We start from the raw sequence: 21,139 nt of genomic DNA on the forward strand, positions 1-21,139 counted from the left end.
ACTTTGTGGGGAGACTTTTTTTCCCCTCGCCCAAAACACCACGTTAAGCCAGAAAAAAAAGCCTATCCCTTCCTTTCCCACTGTTCCCATCAGACATACTGCTCTACACAATATGCAAGGAGCAATGACCCTGCTCAGGTCCCTGGCATAGGGCAGAACCTCACTGGTTCTGTGGTAGTGAAGGCACTCTGCTTGCTAAAGAAATGGGTGGGGAAAGGATTTTCCACTGAGTGCAAAGATTGGTGCCACGTGGGAGAAGGGTATATGCAAAAGCAAGTGGTAAATCACTTTGTGAATGGATTTGGAGGCTACTCGTTGAGAAGGGAACTCCCCACCCATGAAGGGTCATACATCTAGGTATTTGGTAGAAATTCTGAACAACTTGTAAGGGCCAGGAAGATGAGGAAGGAAACAGAGCATCTGTCAGGCAGGCTGAGAGCTCAGACTGTTTTGAGACAGCTCAAGGGGGCTCTTATCAATGTGTAAACCTGCCAGATAGGAGGAAGAAAAGAAGATGGAGCCAGGCTTTTGTCAGTGGGCACAAAGTCAAATAAAAGAAATCTAAACATACTAAAAGAATTTCTGTGGTGAGTGGTCAAATATTGGAACAGGCTTCCCAGAGAAGTTGGAGAGTCTCCATCTTTGCAGGAATACAAAACCTGATTGGACTGAGCAACCTGTTCTTGCTGACTCTGCTTTGAGCCTGGGGTTGGACTAGATCATCTCCAGAGTCCCTTCCAGTCTCAACTGTTCTGTGATTCTGTGATCTTTGTCAAGCAGAAATATAAGTGCATATCAAATAGTGGGTTTCTTTTGGGTGTGTTCTTTTTTTTATCTTGGGTGGGAAAGGGAAAAAAACAAACCAAAACAAAAAAATCAGTCAAGAGTTCAAAAGGTATTGAAAGAAATTTATGGATTAAGTTTAATCCCAAGTGTAGTTTAAGGCAAGTTTCTTCTAGTTTAGTTTGTTACCTATCTGGCTTAATCTGGAATCTAAGTATATTAGCAGCAGAGATTGTTTAAAGATGTCCTATGTTTTCACATTTCTCCTGTGAAAAACACCAGCATTTCAAAGAACTGAACACTTCCAACAAGTTAGGGAGGAGAAATAAAATGGTATTTGTATTTTATCTGTGTTCACTTCTATGGAGAAAAGAGATAGTAACAAGAAATTATTACAAACAGGGAAACTAACAAGTAAAGCCAGCCCTAAACAAACAAAATCCTCTAAGAACTCTATTGTTCCTGCAGTTGAATCAGATTGAAAAGTGAGCACTAAATTAAGATGCTACACAGAGATTAAAGGGTTGAAAAGGTAATCTGTAACACAGTGCAATGAACAACAAAACCCATGACCTGCCTTGTACCAAGGTGTTAACAGTTAATGATACTCATTTCTTTTCAAAAAACAGATTAGAGTCACCCAGTCTAACTTTTTTTCCCCTTCTCTTTGGTATTCAGAAAGCAGTTTGTCTTCTGAATTTTGAGTCTTAAAAATCCAATACCCAGATAGGTTTGTTCTATTTGCACATCTCCTCACTAATAAACTACTTAGCAAAATATATTATGGGTGAAAATTATCAGATTCTAACATAAAATTATGCCCATCTCTATCTGCCCACTTTTGATTATTACATCTGTCCAGCCTGCAGATGTTCTGCTGTGTGAAGTACTTTGTACTACATGAATCCCAAAGGATTCTCACATACCTGCAAAGTGGAGTAACACTTCTAAGAAAAAAAATCATGTATTTGAGTTCAGTGTCATAGCCCTATACTTCAGGATAAAACTCAGCAAAAAGCACTGTCTTGTCTCACTGGCTTCTCAGTCATAGAAAGCAGAAGTGGAAGAGAACTGGTCTTTAAATTCAGCCCATGAACAGACATTGGAGTAATTCACAGTACAGCAACCCAAAAGAGTTTCTCCTTCTAGCCCTTTTAAGAAGACCCACAAAGATATACGTACATATGAGTCTGACTTGTAGCAGCAAACTTCTTTGCAGCATGTTATTAAAACACCCTCTGGAATTCGTGGAGAAACTTCACTCCAGTAACGTGGAAAGGACTCAAATCCCAGTTGGTTTTGCTGTATTTAACTAAAATGTGTGGGTTTAACCTAAAACACAGCAGAAAAAAGCTGTTAAGAGCCACTGAAACCCTTTAAGCTCTTTCCAAAGGGCAAGGAACTTTTTTCCTTATAAAAATTGGCTATTAGTAGAAACAACTCAGACCTACAGAGTATCAGAGCTGCCTAGGCTGACTGAATACAAATTAAGCTTGCAATATAATACAACTTTTGTGTCTTCTGTTTCCTCAGGAGCAACCTTTCTCTACTGGTTTCATTTCCTCCTCATTTTCACGTAAAAAAAATAATAATCCAGACAGAAAGCAACAATTTTCAAAAACAAGATTCCAAACTACAGGAGCACATAATGCCTTTGGAATACTAAGATCAAGTAATACCTACTGGTTCAGCATGTCATCTGTAGCAGACAGGCATTTGGCATCAAACACCGAGTTAACTTCAGAAGCAGTGAGAATAAAAAATCACAAACCTCCTAATGTGTTTCCTAATCTAGATTTCAAAGCAGTACTACAGCCCAAACAGCCTTGACAAAACAAGACTCACTGCTCTGAAAAATCTCACACCCTAAATTTGCAGCTTTTTTCTAAATATGGAAAAATGAAATTGTAAATCTTTCAATTTATTGCTTCCTTGAGCTGTGTATGTAGCTGGAGTAATGGCCTTTCATAAACTGAATTGGCAAGGATGTAAAATGTTTTGAAAGGGGAACAATTCATCATTGCTATATAGGCTTTTTGTAAATAACCCCCTGTTGGGTTAAAAAGTTGGCCTTTAAGGAGAATGAACTGCATTTTTTTTTTTGTCCAAAATAGACTAATAAGAACCTCAGAAACCATATGCATCAATAAAAAATAAATGTGCAATAATGCACAAAAGAGCTCATTTTTTCCTACCTGTAAACTCCCTCTAGTTAAGCCTTTGGAGATTACTAAAAATACAGTATGTATGATGAGGGAAGTGACCAGAACTGCCAACAATCTCTCCAGGATTTCAGATTTTCAGGTTGGGAACACCTTCATCTTCATATAAAAAATGCAGTGAGATATTTGTCAGGCTTGCACGGAGAAATACTTTGCTACTCATTATGCACCATTAGATTTGTCCTGACCATACTATTTCCATGCCTAACCTTAGATGGGCAAATCTGGACAGGCTATTTGATCCAGGAGTTTCTAAAAGGACTGGAATATAAGAAATAGGAATACCTGGCACGACATCACTTGGTTTGTCAAAGCTGATTCATCTGAGATGAAAAGGGACGAGGTGTTTTTAAAAAGTGTGTGACTGTTAAGTTTCAGAAATGCTTACCATATCCAAGAAGGGTTACAGTAAGCACTTTGAAAATCAGCAGGCACAGAGATAGGAAGTGTCTTTTTTTTATGCAGAAGATTAAAGCATCCACTCAAAACTAGTCAAAACTGTTCAGTAATGATTTCCAATGCATCCTTTTGTTTGTCATCTTAAAAGGTTTCCTCTGATTTCCTTCCCTTAACCAGAGGGTCTGCAGAAGCAAGAGAAACTTAATGAGCCGCTCTAACTGTGGAAGAAGAAATAGTTAAAGTGATCTGAATCAGTTGTTCTTCTTTAGAAGTGTATCACAGCTTCCATGATGTTCTGACAAGATCTTTTTGTGCATTCAGTCTCAAATATTTTCACAGAACTGATCATTCAGTCATGAAAAATAATGTAACATCTGTTGCAGTTTTCTGTTTAAAGCGTAGCTTACAAAGTAAAAAGGGAAAATCTCCCCACTTTTGTTTTAAAAAATTAAATTAAAATGTACAGGACCAAACACAGGCACTTTCCAAAGAACAAAAACAAAACCAACCCATGAATTACTCAATAGTAATAGATGACAGCTCTGCTTTGGGAGGGTCACCCGAGGCTGCCTCAGCAGTGGCGTTAGTCTTTGGCTGCTCTGGCACATCTTCTTCCTTCTCTGCCAACCCACCCAGAGACCCCAAGGGGAAAGTGCTTTCACAATTCTGAGTTGACGACACCTGTGAAATGACAGGCATTTGGACAGAAGAGTTGCTTTCAAAGCCATGCTCCCCTAGCTCATACTGCCCGAGGGTCTCTTCTTGTTCCTGGTTTAAGTAGTCCGGTACTAGGAAGTCACTAGAAGAGGGGCAAAGGACAGAAGAGAAATGTCATTTCTTCACACAAACACAGCAAGATCACTTACATCACACAAGCTACATCTGCATTGCACAGAGAACAAAGGTATTCATTTCACATTGCTCCAAGATCATCACAGTGACATACTTCACTGAGCACTCTAACCTGCTTCTCATTTAACACACAGAGAAGTTATTCAAAGGCATCTCTTTCACACTGGTTTGTGTCCATATTTCCTACACAGCAATTTCTTATAATTTAGATTGTATCACCTTGATGAGAATGAAAGTTAATGTCTGGAACATCGTATGGCACTGAAAACCTCATTGAAAAAAGGGAGCACTCAACCTTTAAAAATAGAAACAAGAATGAGTTCAGTGCTGGCAAAGATGTGGGCCCTTTCCAGCAGGGAGATAAGATCCACCCAAGAACCAGCAGCACTCCTCTCAGAGAGGACAGGCTGTGAAGAGAGGGATGAGGCGAGGAAGCAAGGGCTCTGCTGAAAGCATAAGGAGGCTGCCAAGTGCAGCAGTGTTCTGTGTGATGTTGACACATATCACACCACCGTGAAAAGAATGGAATTGCATTTCCTTCCCCTTTCAGTCCCTTCTGGACTACAGCTCTGTAACTTGCTGTTACCAACTGATGGTAGAATGTATTCAAAGAAAATCCACCAAACTCTCCAGTGGTATGTGGCACATAATGAAAATATATCTTTCTTACAAATTTTCAGCACCAGACATGTAAGTTTGTACTCGAGGCAAGTATATGTATGTTACATATATGCACATTTGTTTGCCTTGTAATCATCCAATTAAAAGCAGTCCTTTTCTTAAGTGACAGCAGCATTGACTGCTTCAGACCCAAATTCACAATGTCAAACCTAATGTTTGCAAATCCAAACTAAAGGAAGGCCTACAGACCACTACAATCACATACTTTAATGTGACTTTAATCTGAAGACAACAATAAAGTGCTTACCACAATCATGGCATCATGCCTTAAGAGTTTGTGCTCTAGTTTTTGGCATAAGTGCCAAGAACAAGAACTGCGTAAACCCACAGATATGAGGCACTTGTACTCTTAAACAATATTCTGTTGGAAAAACAGTGACTGGCTTTCCTGGTGTGTTTTGCAATTTTTTCATCCTACATCACTGCTTGGACAACCAAACAGAACAAAATGCTGAAATGTTTTGCAGAGGAAAAAGCATCATGTCTAGAAATCACCAGGGATGGTATTGTAGATGCTGTAACATTTACAGTACATTTCTTTCACATTGCTGAAGACAGATGATTTGCACACATCAAGCTGTACTCTATAGATTTAAGAGCTGTGAGATTTGTCTCCCTCCAATTTCCCTCATTCACTTTCAGACTTTTTTAACTCAAATTCCAACGGTTACAAACATTTATGTCAGTATGAGAATATACAGTGCAAGCCTCACACCTCAGAACCCCTTTTAACAAGCTTTAAGTGAAGTGCATTGGTGAGATATGCCAAGTTTTGTGTGCCCTAGCAAGAAATGTTTAACTGGCCCTTACTATTTCAAACCCTATTAATCTGATCATTTAGTAATGTGTTACCTAGGAAACAAAAAAAGAGAAGGTATGGAGCCATGCAATCTGTCTACAATATCCACCACCAAGTAGTTAAAATGAAGCCCACAAGGCTATTCCCTATGTAAGTGAACAGGCCACGTGTGGGGTTTTGAATAGCAAATGATTGACAGAACTCCAGATGAACACCAGTAGCCTGTCCATAAATACCACTGAAAAGAGAAATTAAGTAGCCCAGAAGCAGCTTCTGCACACCACTCCATTCTTCAGTGCCCTCCTTACACAGCTTAGAGGCTGTAAGACAGATCAGATATAACAGAGAGTGGCACAACTGGACTGGAATTAGCTGGCAACCTGATGAGAGGCACAGCAGGCTGCCCTGAAAGTGGGAAAAAGATGATTTAGGGGGGGAAAAAAAAAAAAAAAAAGGAAAAAAAGGAGGAAAAAAAAAAAAAAGCAAGTTTCCCTGTTAGGTTTTTGCTGTGCACCTCACCTGCTCTGGAAGTAGTTTGCTAGCTCTGACGCTTCATGGTTCAAGCTCCTCAGGTGAACGATTAAATTTCCAGAGTTGGTGAACATGGCGCCACATGTTTTGCACTCGTAAATCCGAGGCTTGCGGATAATGTGCCGGGAAACCCGCATGTGGTGTTTATATTCCCCGAAGGAAGTGAAAGTGGCACTACATATCTGGCACCGGAAACAGCGTTTACCTTCGTGCTTCAGGCGATGCATCTTGAGCGAGTAAGCGCGGGTGAACTTTTTCCCACAGCGGTCGCACTGAAATGGTTTAATGCCTGCGGGAGAGAGAGAGCAACAAAAGGGTCACCTTTTGTGAGGAGAGGTCACTGGCAAAATCCTTCCAGGTTTCCAACAGGACAGCAGCTGCAGCCAGTCACAGCCACGTGCTGGCTTGGGAGGAGATTCTCTGGTTAAGTGGCAGAAACAACGATGATGGAGCTGGGCTTGCTCAGGACCCACTGATCTCACCACACTGTCACCTCTCCATAACATTTACACCTCTTCTCCCCCGCAGTTTACAATAATTATACCATGGTTAAGATCCTGAGCTGCAGCCAAAAAGCAACCAATGCCACAGTCCATCCCTGAGCTCCTTTGATCTCAGGATATTCTTGTGCCAGACTGGTTCCCAACAATGCAATTATCAGCCCACCCTTAATTGCAATGTCTTTTCCTGGCTGCCTTTGGCCTCAGAGAAGTGTTCTGGCAGGGGGACTGTGTGCACAAGGATGCCCCTGTAAGGCAGCAGGAATGGTGATAAAAGAGTGAAGTGGCAGCCTTTATATTGCGTGGGAACCTTTCTATACAATAATCTTCATCAACTTTGAATGACAGAAAGCTCTCCAAGACACTGTAGGTTCATGCCTCTTGTTTTTTTTCTTGTATTAATTTAGAAATTCTGTTACTAGTTTATTTTTCATTTATTACAGGCACTAATAAAACCCTGAAACATACAAGCTCTGCAACATGTTGCAGTGGTTGAGAGGATGTAATCACACCCAAACAGAACTATTGCAGCATAAAAGACTGAATCACCAAAAAGTTACGTTTTAATAACAAGTCTGAACTCCAGAAAGTGTGGAAATCCAAACATGAGGCCAAGAATCTGGAATATGGAGCTCTATTCATAATAGGGCTGTCAAGGAATAAAAAAAGGGCTTTTTCAAAAGGCTGAATGTGCATCAGTCCAGGCTGTTAATTCCACCAGTCTTTCACTCTGCTTTCCTTATGTTCAAAGCAGGAGCTGAACTTTTAATTGGGGCTTTTATTCAGAGAAAGCTGTAGTTAAGGTTACACTCAGACTCCTTGTTAAGCATGTGAAAACAAGTTAATATACTGGAATATTGTCTTGTGAAGCTAAAACATTTTCTGCTTTCGTAATGGTCAAGAGCATCTATTTCCTGTGACAGTTTGAGGAAAATCTCTTCAACCATCTTGCTTCTGTGAAAACACTTTCAAGTTTACAAGTTCAGAGGGTTTCTTCTGCATGCTAATTATGCTAAAACAGCTATGCAAATCTCTCCCAGCTTTGCCCAGGGGTTGCCAGTCCACAGGTCAGCCAGGGAGGGTTTTGCTGAAGCCTGTCTGCTGTCATTGAAGACTTTAGCAACCAGCTTGGGATAATTTCACACCCGATATACCCACAGAACTTGCTTTTTTAAGTATTAGACACAGATTATTACTGCTGGCCTAAACACAGTATGGTCATTTTGCTTGAAGGGATTTGAGAAATGGTTGTTGAGAGTGACAAAATTACACTTTGACAATTGTGGTTGCCCTGCCCAAAAGTGGCACAGCATCTGCCTGCAGTTAAGAGTCAAGCTCAAACCAAGAGATGTTCAACCATTTGGCTTAGTGCTCAACTGCAGTAACACTTCAATATTCCCTTCATTCACTAACATGTCAATGCTACTGCCAGGTAATGCTGACAAGCCTTTGAAAAACTCTGAGAGCAAAGACATAAGGAGTACATACTTCAGACAGAAATCAAAATGAGTGCAGCAAGCTTGGGGATCAACACTCAGAGGAGGCTTTCAACACACCTTTTGCTACCTGTACTAACTATCTGTAGTAGCTAAATTGATTATCAAATGCATTCAGTTGTCCTCCAATGCCTCAAAAAATTCTGAGATCCCAAGGCATACAACATTCTTCAATGCAAGGAAAGGCAGTATTTTCTAATGGCTGCAAGTCTCCTCTAAAACACAGCAGACAATTACAGCATGTTAAGAGGAAAAATTTCAATCTACATCACTTCTTTTGTAGGAGAAAAAAAGCCATTTCAAACCTTTATAATGAAGACTACTTATTCTGATGAGTTTCAGGCAATCAGATTTTTTTCAGTCCACACAAATGCTAATCACCCATGAGCAGAGCTATCAGTCAGCTCTGATGTATCAAAACAAGCATTCAAGGACGCGCCTCTACCTCATCTTTCTGAAATCAATTCTCAAGCACTTGGCAGGTGATTAAACCAGAATTGCATTATTACATTTGCTGCGTAGGGAGCAAATCTCTTTTGAGTCCATGAATCAGTAAGTGCTGGAAACAGCAAAGTGTCTTACCTGAGTGGATAAGCATGTGTTGTTTTAAGTTCTGAATGCGAGTGAAGCGGACCCCACAGGTTGGACACTGAAAAGGTCTGTCTGGACCGTTTGGGCTGGGTCTCTCTGTGCTGCTGGTAGAAGGAGCAATGTAGAGTTGGTAGGGATACTGAACGTTCTCCAAACTACAAAGAAAAAATTCACTCATTTACAAGCAAGCTAAAGGCAAAAATAAGAAGTCTCGCCCATGGAAATCTGAACCTTGAAGGCATTTGTATGGGAAGAAAAAGACTGGCCTTACTTTTGAGATCTCTATTTATGCTGGAAATCTCTTTCTCTACAGCACATACGTCTGACCTGCATCTGAAGTCTTACAGTCACTGACTTTGCACATCTGAACAAATCCAGAGAATAATCTGACTTCTGTTTCTTTGGGCAACAGGTCTGAGCACCAGCTGCAAACCGCACTTTACTTCCCAGGCATGGGTATTTTCTCCAGCATATCAATGATTTACAACCAGCAAACAGTCCCTGAGGAAGAATTTAAAGGACTGAGTAAAATGTACAGCAAAGAGGTATTTTGCAGCTTCAGTGATATTTACAAATGAAATTAAAGCCTATTCGTTTTCATTTCAATCTGAGTTCAATGAACACATATTAATATCTACAATTATATATTTCTAAGTTCAAAATATTAATCTTGTGAATCAATACTTGCTTTTTGTCTGATGCAACTGGCTCTACAAGAATTGCTCAAGCACTGTATTTAAAAAACAGCACAGAGACTATAATAAAGGAACAATTTAACTTTCAAAGTAATTTGTTTAAAACTGACTAATTGCTCCTACACAGCCTCTCGCTCCAAACTGTTTAAAAGAACTAGAGTGTTATAATTTGAGTCCTCTGGCAAGGAACTTGCCTTGCTAAAGGGCATAGTGAAGTAAAAACAAATCTGCTGGTACAAACAACATAACAGGAGTTTGTACTTACCTGGGGTTTCTCTTTCCTGAGCATTAAGGTCTAGATTTTTGGGTTGAAATAGAAATTTCAGCTTGCTCACAGCCTGATGGCTGAGCCAATGTCACTGGCAGCAGGGAACTGCTCTGACCCTGGATATTTCATGGCCAGAAAAATGCAATTTAAGTTCTACTAAACTGTGATGTCTGAAATGTATTGAGGGGAAAAAAGTACAGCAGTGTCTCCTGCTGCACATAGCCAGAGAGTCTCCCTAACTGAACAGATCCTTTTGCTGGTTTGCTTCCATCTTGAGCCCAGAGTGTTTGTTTCAAGGCTTGGCTGAATTTGTGGACTTCTCAACGCTCACAGGGATGAAATGTGCAGTTTGCACAAATATATTTTTCTACACATCATACAAATAATCACAGACCAGATCAGAACAACAGGACAGGAACTAGGATCACCTCTTCAAAATCAATACCTTAAATGTCTTTATCTACTTTGGAAATGGATGTCAACACAACTGTGAGAGCTAGGTATCTGAATTCTGAGTCCAATGATGGGTCTCAGTGGCAAAAGTCCCAGTTGTAAAATTTATCTGGAGAGAGAGAACACCAGGTATGTCTTGATATACACAAGATACAAGACATTTCTGCAGGAGTTTAGAACCAATTGGCTTGTAAAACCCAGAAGTATTTCTGGTCTCACGTGGAACTGGAATAATATTTGCTCCAAGGAAGATATTTTATTGTCCTTCACTTCTTTTTATACACAGTAGGGTCCTAGAGAGCTGTGGAAAAGATAGATGCTGACAGACTTGTTGATCTTAGCTAAAGGGAACATTTGCAAGAGGGAAGATCATATCCTGGGCCTAGCAGAATGCAGCTCACTGCCACTTATGGGTCTAAAAAAGCCAACTGATGGCTCACTAAACACACTTGAAATAAATGTGGGCATTTTTAAACATTGGTTCTGGTTTGTCTAACCAAATTTCTGACAAATTCTAGCACTTCTGTTCCTCTGTGAGCAGATCACTAGATAAAGAAGTGAGATTTTACTCTACTCAGATGTGGAAATACTGGGTTTGTCTCTGGAGCTGGTATGACCACCTGCTTTCCACTTTACCAATGAAAACTCCATCAACACAAACCAACAGACAGGTTTGTTATAAAAAAAATAACTAACAATAATATTAAAAAAATATAGAACAACACTGCAAATAAAGCTTAAGGCACAGAAGTCCAGCTTCCATAATAAGCCAATAATCAAGTAGCCAAGCTGATTTGGGCGCAGGATGGACAACTCTCCCCTCATCTGGTATTTTGACAAATGTCACACAGTCTGGCTAAGGGGCAAATCCCTTCCTTGTGCTCAGCCAACTGGAGAATTCCCAATTAACATTTTCCCAGCTATGTGCCAACAGAAGTGACAGCTGCAATGCAGGGGTGAAAAAAACCCAAGGGATGACTGGCTGGGCAGCAACAACTCCTGCTCTCAGATGTACATATGTACCTACACATGCAGTGTGCTCAAATAAGAATGACATACTGGTTTTCTGTGACAAGATCTAACTTGCTTTTATAGAGAACTTCATCTTCTGGTAACATGTTTCCTCAGTTCTCCCCCCTTCATTTCTGTGTTAGGGGATTGTGAGGAAGCAAAAGTGCATCATGGTCCTAAAGCTTTCTAGGGAGAACTCAAACTAGGGCAGAAATTAGGAGTCACATCTCTCTGTTGGTTTTCAGTCTCTCAGGTTAGCTCATCCTCAAAGGCTGCACTGGTGCCAGCTCCTCTGCACTTGAAACAGGAAGAAGTGCTATGGGGCATCACCCAAGGAGAAATTTAAAATTAAGTCTGTTTTTTTCTACATAAAAGTTGATGGTGAGAAAGGCTGGTTAAAGGAGACAAAATGGGTATATCAGGAGGCTCTCCAGCTACCAGTGACTGGCATCACTTTTTCCATCCTTACACAGCAAGCAGGCTGAAATACCTATTGGTGACACAACTGCAGACCTTAGCACAGTGAAGAAATCACAGTTGAAACACAATCATTATTTTCTCTCCCCTGCTTCTTTTTCCTAGTATATACTCAATTTTTCATGACTTGCAATTTGTCATAAATGTGGCATTTACCAGTTGAGATTTGTCTAACATCTCAGAGAATTTCTGTTAACAGCTAGATAAAGAGAGGTTTAAAATGTTTTCACTGTGATGCTAAATTATTTTACTTGCAATTCTTCCTTCTTTGCACCAAGAGATTATATACATTTTATCTGTATGAAACTAAACTCTGACAAATGTGAATGCCAAAATGCTGGGTGAGCCTAGAATTGTTCCCTCTTTGTAAATAACAATTATTTTGGAAAAGAGTAGGTTGATACTATAATGGATGAGAGAGATCTTTTATAACTGAGCCTTTGCAACCCCTTTTTAAATGTGGCCATGAGCTGATATCAGGGACCAGCCAAGGCTGAATTACACATCTAGGTTAGAAAAGAGCATTGCAATCCAAACATGAAACACCAGAGAAAGAATACAGAAGACTTCACTGTGAAACAGTAGTTTGAATACTTAACAGATTTCTGTGTGCCTAGTGTGCTGACAACATTTACATGTAACCTGCTGTTTATGAAACACCCATTATGGAGGACGACCAATTAACGACATTAATTATTTAACACAGAAACTCAACAGATATCTTCAACTTTGAAATTGCTTCCATGGTGGTAAGAAAGTCATATTGGAAGACCTTTAGATGGACTAGTGTTCTGCTTTGTTTTATGTCTAGAATATATACATATACTCAAAATACATTTCTCAGTAAATTTGCATTGTCCACTCACAACTGATTTTGAGAATCTCTAGACTTCAACAAAAAGTGCATTAAAAAAATACCAACCAAAAAGTGAGGGAAATTGTATCCATCTATATGATTTGTTTTCATTGGATTCAGCTAGAGATTATTTTTTTAAACTCAGCTTTCTGCATTGTCTCATTTTATGCACTCAAAACTGTGTGTCCAAATTGCTGCACTGGGAATGACAGGTCATATGTATTTGCTGATGGGCCCATCCCATGCTTGAAATGGGAATTAAGAAGTCCAGTGCTTGAAAGGTTGTCACAGCATATCAGAACGTACTGCCCCATCCTGACAGGCTTATACACACAGTCATGTGAAAGGAAACTTCTGCAGACATGAAAGCATCATTTCACACATTTAACTGACTCACAGAATAAGTACAGTCTTGGCACTTTCCTGGGGATTTATCAAATAAATCACTTGGTAGAATATTTTTGTTCTGGAGTCCAAAATTCCCATAAATTCCCATAACTATTAGCTCCCTTATTTTTATACAAACAATGTGCAAATTCTAGTTCATTTTGCTGATGCTTCTGTTACTCTGAGACTAATTATGCTCAAACTTGGGCATAAACTAAGGCAAATATTCTTTCTTTCCCTGCATGGAAAAGATCTTTTACTGGGAATATTCAGTATGTTAAAAGGATTTTCTGTATTTTGTTTTTCTATGCAGTCTGTGCTGAAGCTTTGCAATTTTATGGAAAATTTATGAAATAATCCACTGTTGAAAATATGCATGCCTCTTGAATTCAGATTTATAGCTTTAAAAGCCTGGATTAGTTCTGATGCAACATGTGCTTCTACTATCAATTCAAACTCTAAGTGCTGGGTATTATTTTTATACTGAGGTTTGTCTGTAGGTAGATAAAATCTTCCCTGTCATACACAAAATCTTATCTAGGCAGTTATTTTCCCTTCAGATTTAATCACACAATGGGACAGCTTTTAGATTGAAATAGCAGGGAAGATTTTATGAGCTACGAAAATGCAGCTCTCGATCGTTATCTCTACAGGGAGTTTCACTTGACACAGTTTCTGGAACAACTCCCAAAGGTTCACACTTCTTCCTCAGACACACTTGTCTAACAAAACACTCTGAAAAAGCTAGCTTGTCAATATTGTAAAAACTCTGCTTAGAAAGGGAACAGCTAGTTACATGTCCTACTTGACACGTACCACAAAAGCAAAGAATCATTGAATGGTTTGGGTTGGAAGGGACCTTCAAGATCATCTAGATCCAACCCCTCTGCATGGGCAGGGACTCCTCCCACCAGCCCAGGCTGCTCCAAGCCCCATCCAACCTGCCCTTCAACACTGCCAGGGATAGGGCAGCCACATCTTCCCTGGGCAACCTGTGCCAGTGTCTCCCCACCCTCACACTCAAGAATTTCCTCCTCACGTCTCACCTAAATCTCTTCTCTTCCAGTTTTAATCCATTCCCCGTTGTCCTCTCACAACAAGCCCTTGTCCAAAGTCCCTCCTCATAAATAAAAGTCGAGCCAGCTGTCTGGACATACCCTTGTGTGCCACTTGCAGGTACACTTCTTGGCTCTAGCAGAACTATCATACATCTTTGACCAAACAGCTATGCCCTCTCTTTCAGCTTTCCCTTATAAGGGACTCCCTTAATAAATCACTCATCCCAGCACAGCAAAGGACCACTAAATATTTACAGTAAGTGACATACAGCATCTTTGTAAGAAGCTACATGCAGAAAGTTTGGGAGTCAAGATTTAAGGCTGCTCTGTGATTTATGGCAATAGCAAAGTCTGGTGAAGCCAAGACTAGGTATGTGTTTTATTGTGCTGCTTTTGTGTCAGCTTTAGCAGGCATGCAGCTACCAAACAAGTTTCACAGTAAAGATTTTGGGGTTTTAAAATTTTTTTATTAATGAAGAGTAGTGATGAAGAAACAGCAAAAACATGGATCTCTTTCTTCCCCAGCCTTGCCTGAAAATAGACAGGAAATGAAAAGTAACAAGCAAGCAAATTCTGACTTCCAACACCTACATTTTTCTAAATCATCTGATCCTTCAGGCACTGATTGTACTTTGATCAACATAGAGAAATAGATGTATGAACAACTCAGCATTCTGAGATTAAGGCTGGGTAGGTTAATTACAGCACAGCACTTGCTGCAGAACAGTTTGCACACCGGATTGGTACATACCGATCATCATCATCTGCATGAGCGTTAGTGCCAGAGGTACTTTGGAGTGTGGGCAATCCCTCCGTAACCCCCTCATCTATTGATCCTAGGCAAAGAAAAAAGGGCAATTTAATGCAAGTAAGTGTTCAAAAAGGGTTGAGGGGGCAGGTAAAGACACATAGAGCTTTTTTTCCCAAATCTCTGAGAGACAATGCTTACTGGGTGATACTAAAAAAATGGAAAAAAACATTTAGAAAACCCAGAAATAACTTGTTGCAGCTCAGTTTCTCCTGTGCACAGATTACCTAGCAAATGGATAACTTAGTAAAAGGCAATTGTTTTGGCACACCTAGAAAATGGAAAGAATCTATGTTAAATACAGCCAGAGTTTTCAAAACACATCCAAGCACTCATACTGTAAAGCAGAACGTTACCTTCACCTAAAGGGACTAATAAATGAGCCTTCAAGACTTGTTGAGCAATAAAGAGTTCAATCCTGCTACACTACATTGCTTTTGTGTTCTAGATCTTCCACATACAGACATATACTCGTTGGTAATGCCTTCACTTACTGATAAGATGCTGAGACAGCAAGAGCCCTCTGAGAAATCAGAAATGCAACACAAAAGAGATCAAACATCTGTTTGCAAGAGAAACGAATACACAGAACCATTCCAGAGGTTTGTTCAGTGCACAAACAATCAAGCAAATGTAGCTCCAGTGGGTTTTGGAAACAGAATCCAAGGTAAATGCAGCACTAAAGTAAAACTACAACTTCATTCACTTCATGTGTCTGACTGTTGCTCAGATGGGCCTCCCTCATCAACACTAGGGAGTTTGGGGCTCAAGCCTTCTTTAGGCACATTAAGCAAGGTTATCTTGGCTTGATGTCACCATAACAGAACTAAACCAACTTAAAGAAGTGGTACCTCCCCCCACCAACCATACTCCTTGATAAAAAAGGTTTGGTTATGTGTGACCACTTAGATAAACCATGTTTTGCTCCCTCTTTAAGCTGAGTGTAGAGAGCAGAGTGGATCTCCTCACACGCCTCCTTTTCCTCTGATGATGTCTGTGTGTGCGAGGGGAGGTGACAGAAATGAACAACTGAACTCCAGTGAATATCCAAGGATCAGAATCACTGTTGTTCCTCTCCAAAACAGGGGCTCCAAGTATGATAAGTAGCATGAAAGTCACTTGGAAGTGGTGCAGAAGTAATTTTGGCTGGTTTTCTTTTTCCTCTGTTAAAGACTTAACACTATGCGCTAGCTGGACTTTTCTGAACAGCCAAGCAGCCTTTGGGTGTCCACCAGTGAATCCATGTGAGATGGCAACAGATAAGGAAGCAGAATTTCTCTTTCTACACCAACATCTTGAGAACGAGCAAAGCTGAGGACAGTGCTTGGAACTGCTCTGGCTGCAACAGTAAAAATAATTCTGCTTTCTAAGAGAGTGGTATGTGAGCAATCTGAATCTGGGAACATAGACTAGGAAAACCCAGTGTCATTAGGTCTACAATGACAAATGTCAGACAAAATGGAAAACCAAAGAAAAGGAACAAAGACATGGAAAGAGAAAATGTGCTTATTTTGTCAAAAGGAATGAGAGTAGTGTCTCCAAAAAAGGCTGTCCCTAGGACAAGTGTGTTCTACAAAACCTTACTGAAGTGAAAGATTATTGTCTTAACATGACCCCATGCTATGGGGCCAGCAATGGGAGGAAAACTGCATCTCTAGCAGTTTCAAAATACCACTACTAGAATCAAAATATACAATTTTATTAGGAGCTGACAAACTGTTTGGGGAATTCAGCAACTACGCAACCTATAAAGTTACAAGAGTTAATCCCATTTTGATTTATCATTTCTCATGAAATACTTAACTGAAAGTCTACTGTAAAATAATCCCAACTGCTCACAGGTTTGATTTTATGCCTTAACCTCTCAAATGGAAACAGTGTTAATGAGTTATGAAAATATCTTCTCAGACACAGCTACTGTTGTAACCATCATGACTTATTTACCAAGGCCCTGCTTCACGTCTCCTTCCGTATTATAAAGTGCTTCCAAATATAATAAATTGCAAATGAACAATTTGTGAAATTGCCCAAAGAGCAAATAAGAGCTTTCCAGAATATCAAAAAGAGAGGAAGGAATGCTTTTATAAATGCACTATAAAATACTGAGATAAATATATGCAATTATACAAGTAAAATATATCCAGGGAAGAGAAAGCTGTACTTTAACACATGTTGCTGCCACCACTTACTGCTCTTACATTACTGCATAAGGAAGTACATCTTTGGGAGGTAAAAAGTGCTTTCTAGCTAAAAAATGTGCCTTATCATACATTAGCTATGCCTGAACTGTGCTAAAAAGCATGACCACTGTTTGTCTTTAGAGCAAAATACGAATCAAAATTATTATGAGGATAGTTAATGTTATACAAAGATTACTAAATATTAATTGAGAGATATTCAAGGACAAAGAACAGGTTTGGGGCTAGCATGGCTTTTTTCTCTCTGTAGCCATTTTAAGGAAGAACAGGCTTTTATTCACAGCCTCAATAATAGACATTTAAATTCAAACATGATAATCACTAAAGCCTTGGATCCTCTGGCCTGTGCTGTACAAATGTTCAGGTGAGATCTCAAAACCTAGAATATGAAACAGAAAATGGAAAACTTTCCCCCAAAACATCATGTAGCTTCAAAACAGATACCTTCTGAAGGCAGATGTGCAAATGTTGCTTGTCAACAGAAATCCCTTCAGGAAACTGGCTAGAGCAAGAACAGAATTCAGTAAGGTGCCTGGCTATTGAAGTATGTTTCAAAGTATATATTTTTTAACACTAAGACTCTCTTAGAAACTGAGATTTTGTAGCATTCAGTGGGACCGCTCCCTCTGCAATTCAGTCCTAGTCTCACATTCTCATGTCCCAGTTCATTTAGGCCACTTTTGACTATGCAGCTTTTCTGGTACTGCTAACTCCAAAACTTCCATAGGTCATATCCTACATCTCTAATCTTGAGTTTACACCCAGTTTCTTCTCTTAATCTGCTTGAATACTTTATTTATAGTTTGTAAAATCACCTCCTTTCACTTGATACGCTATTTTAAACTTTCTCTAGTAATTATCTCTACTTGTTCTATTTTGTCTGTGATGGTACATCTACATGATGAAATAATTTGCATCTCTTATCACAAGGCCCTGGAAAGGTCTTTCCAAAATTCCTACTATAATGAGTTAAAAACTGAGTCAAACTAAAACCTGTTCTTGAACAAGGACCACTTTTCCTGGAGACTGCCCAGCAAACCAATTGTTACTTCAAGTTTTTCATCTAAGAAAAATTTTAGCAAACCAGGTTTAAAGATGGATATTTAAACTGATATTACCATCTGCTTCTTAGAAAAGGTAAACAGCCTCATCTCCAGCAAATAAAACATTTTCATTTGGAAAAAGCATTACCCATCTAAAATATCAACACATGAGCCAAACAAACCCACCAACAAAAACAACATGAAGCCTTGAAGGATGGGACAAATAGAAAACATTTCCATTTCTCTTCACTGAGTATTACCTGAACAGTTTAACAACACTGATTCTATGCTGCAATCCTGGAATGGTCAGCATGATCCAACACTTACTTTCTTCAGAGAAGGCACAGTGTGACACTGACCAAGCAAAACAAACAATGCAGGCTACTAGGCCACATTTATTTACTTTGTTGTAGTTTATTTATTTAATTAACTGAAGCAGCCTTTCATGTATACATTATTTGAATGAAGCAGAGAAGTACATTTGCCATTATTATGACCTCCAAACAAAACAGGCTTTATTAAAAATCTTTCAGTAAACAAACCCTACCGAGCACAGGTCAAACCATTTAAGCAAAAGTAAAACAGCTGACACAGGCAAAAAAATGGTAATTAAACTAGAAATATTGCAAAACCCCTATCTTCTGACTTAGTAACAGCCATTCAATGCATTCTGCACCAAGAGGAAAAAAAGGATTGCTACAGTAACCTTTAAGTCTTAGCTATTAATAAACAGCAGCCCGCGAGAAGAACCCAAAACTGGCTTCAAATTGTCTTTCATGGAAAAAAAAGTTTCTCTCTGCAATTGGCAGGATTTGAAGAAGCAACTTGAGAACCCAATCCCACAGAGATGGAAAGATTCTCAATATTATGACTGTGTGGTTTTGCTTTCGTCTGGGGCATTAAGATGACAGTGTTCCACACCACTTATTTTGCCAATCTTACAAAGGCTCTCTGTCACGATCATACAAGAGTTTATGTCTGATGCACAGTCTCATTCTGGCCCTCTGTGGCTACAGACACAAGTCTTTCAAACATGGTGCTGTGGCTCAGCTGAGATCATGCCTTTTGACACTACTAAAAACATAATTACTCTCCCCACTCAAACAACCAGAGGTAAAAAGGGGTTCTCAATTTCCCTGGAATAAGGAGGTCTACCAAGGCTTACCTTTCTTCTACTAAGTTCTTTTAAGCGCTCCAACTTCCACACCCCCAGCAGGGTTTATATGTAACATTTCACAAAACAGGAAGCAAAATGCAGTTTCACAGAAGTAAAGCATGAAAAAAACATGGAGCAGATTTCCTGCCATCAAATCACAAGTGCACACATGCCTACAACATAGAGATCTCTAACCCCAGAAACAGCCATACCTATGGAGGAAGACTGCGGGCTGATCAGGAGATCCTCCTGCACTTGCTCACTCCCTGGGACTGTCTGCTGGTCACTCAGAGAGCTCTGGGATGCACTGACAGGCTGGGATACCTCCTCGTGAACCTCCTCATCACTCAACCTTTCCACCTTGACACGCACGTCTTCTTCAATCACGAGGGGAGAACTGGCTTTGGTGCTCTCACAAGTCACGTAATCTGTGATTCTTCTGTTGGACTCGGAGGGCCCAGGCATTTCCAAAGTCCTAGAGTTCTCTGCCTGCTTTACCTTCTCAGACTGAAGTCTTCGATCAATTCCAAAAGGGAAAGTCCAAGGAAAAGCTAGGGATGAGTCCACAGGTTGATTTCTGGACTCTGGGTATGAAGTTGAAGGATTCAGCACTTGGGGGGAACTTGTTTGTGTGTTGCACTTCAGGGGGCTTTCGGGAGACATCACGATGTAGCTTTTGCGCTTCCTCCGCGACTCTCGGCACACGGGAATGGTTCTTTCCACCACGCTGCACTCAGAAGAAACGGGAGACAGGCTGCCATCCCGGGATGTGAAGTTGCAGTTTGCACTGTTCTCCTGCCCCGCATCCAGCACCTTCTCTTGCTGGCTGTTGGGCGTATTCCATAAAATGCTGGACTTCATGAATTCTGAGCACGTGCTAGCAACACTGAACATCTGCATGTAGCTGGCTGCAGCCAAGACATCGATAATGTTTTCTGTATTAATAGATAGTGTTGCTGTGTAAGCATATTCCAGAAGAGGTATAAAACCAGTCACTGTCACATGGTGCAGGTCCAACACACTCTTGCTCTCATCTTCTGCTTGGCCAACGAGCTTGGAGCGGAAGAAGTCGCTGCAGGCAGCCAGCACCACCTTGTGCGCCCGGAAGATCTTGTCCTGGACACGGATGGTGATATCACAGAAGTGTCCATCGTTGCGCAGCATGTTCAGCTTTCCCAGCATCTCCTGACTGTGAGCAGGGGAATTATGAGTGAATGTTTTAACACCCATCTTTCTGCCTTTCTGCTAGCCTTCTTTCCACATATGAGAGATCACGGGTATCCTGAAACAAAGAGGAAAACCGTCATTTTCATCTCTGAAAGCAAAAGTGGCTCCATGATCACAACCCTCTATAGGATCAGCAGGATTCTCTAGGGTCAGGATTTTCTAGGATCCAAACTGTGCAATGGACTAACCCTAGAGAAATGCAATTACATATTTGTAATTTTCAAAACCACAGATTATAATATCACTAACATTATTTTCCACATTTCTGCCCCTGCCCACTCAAAACAAACTCCTAAAACAGCTTAAAGAAAAACAACAAATGTATGTTATACTAAAAAGAATGAATTTTTGATACGATCATCTGTGTAAGAAATTTGTATTTCTAGTTTCTAGGCTAAGGAAATTACTGCTTACAGTCCTGAAACCTGACAGACTTTGTCAAATACTTCTTTTAAGTGGAAAAGATGTAGCCTGGGTCCATGAACAAGTGTGCAGGAGCAAGGAAATCTCCCAGAGAAGGTATTTAATACCAGGAAAGCTTTAGAGAAGCTGCAGCATAAATTTCTAGAGGACAGCATTCAAGCTAGTAAACATAAAATAGCAGTTGCCAATATCTCTGCTTTCCTGCTGTAGTGCAGGTGCTGATTG

The 21,139-nt window shown here is 40.1% G+C and overlaps 1 protein-coding gene across 1 annotated transcript; it reads right to left on the reverse strand.

Annotated features, from left to right (window-relative positions):
• Positions 1-3,446: 3,446 nt before the first annotated feature.
• Positions 3,447-20,494, reverse strand: ZBTB44 (zinc finger and BTB domain containing 44). The gene is made up of 5 exons (XM_010002874.1): positions 19,477-20,494; positions 14,811-14,895; positions 8,846-9,009; positions 6,256-6,556; positions 3,447-4,203 (listed from the first exon to the last, which is right to left on the reverse strand). The coding sequence occupies exons 1-5, from the start codon at positions 20,492-20,494 to the stop codon at positions 3,921-3,923; spliced, it is 1,851 nt and encodes a 616-aa protein (XP_010001176.1). The 3' UTR covers positions 3,447-3,920.
• Positions 20,495-21,139: the final 645 nt, after the last annotated feature.

The sequence above is a fragment of the Chaetura pelagica genome, unplaced genomic scaffold (assembly GCF_000747805.2).
Source record: "Chaetura pelagica isolate M959 unplaced genomic scaffold, ChaPel_1.0 scaffold38, whole genome shotgun sequence".
Taxonomy (NCBI): domain Eukaryota; kingdom Metazoa; phylum Chordata; class Aves; order Apodiformes; family Apodidae; genus Chaetura; species Chaetura pelagica.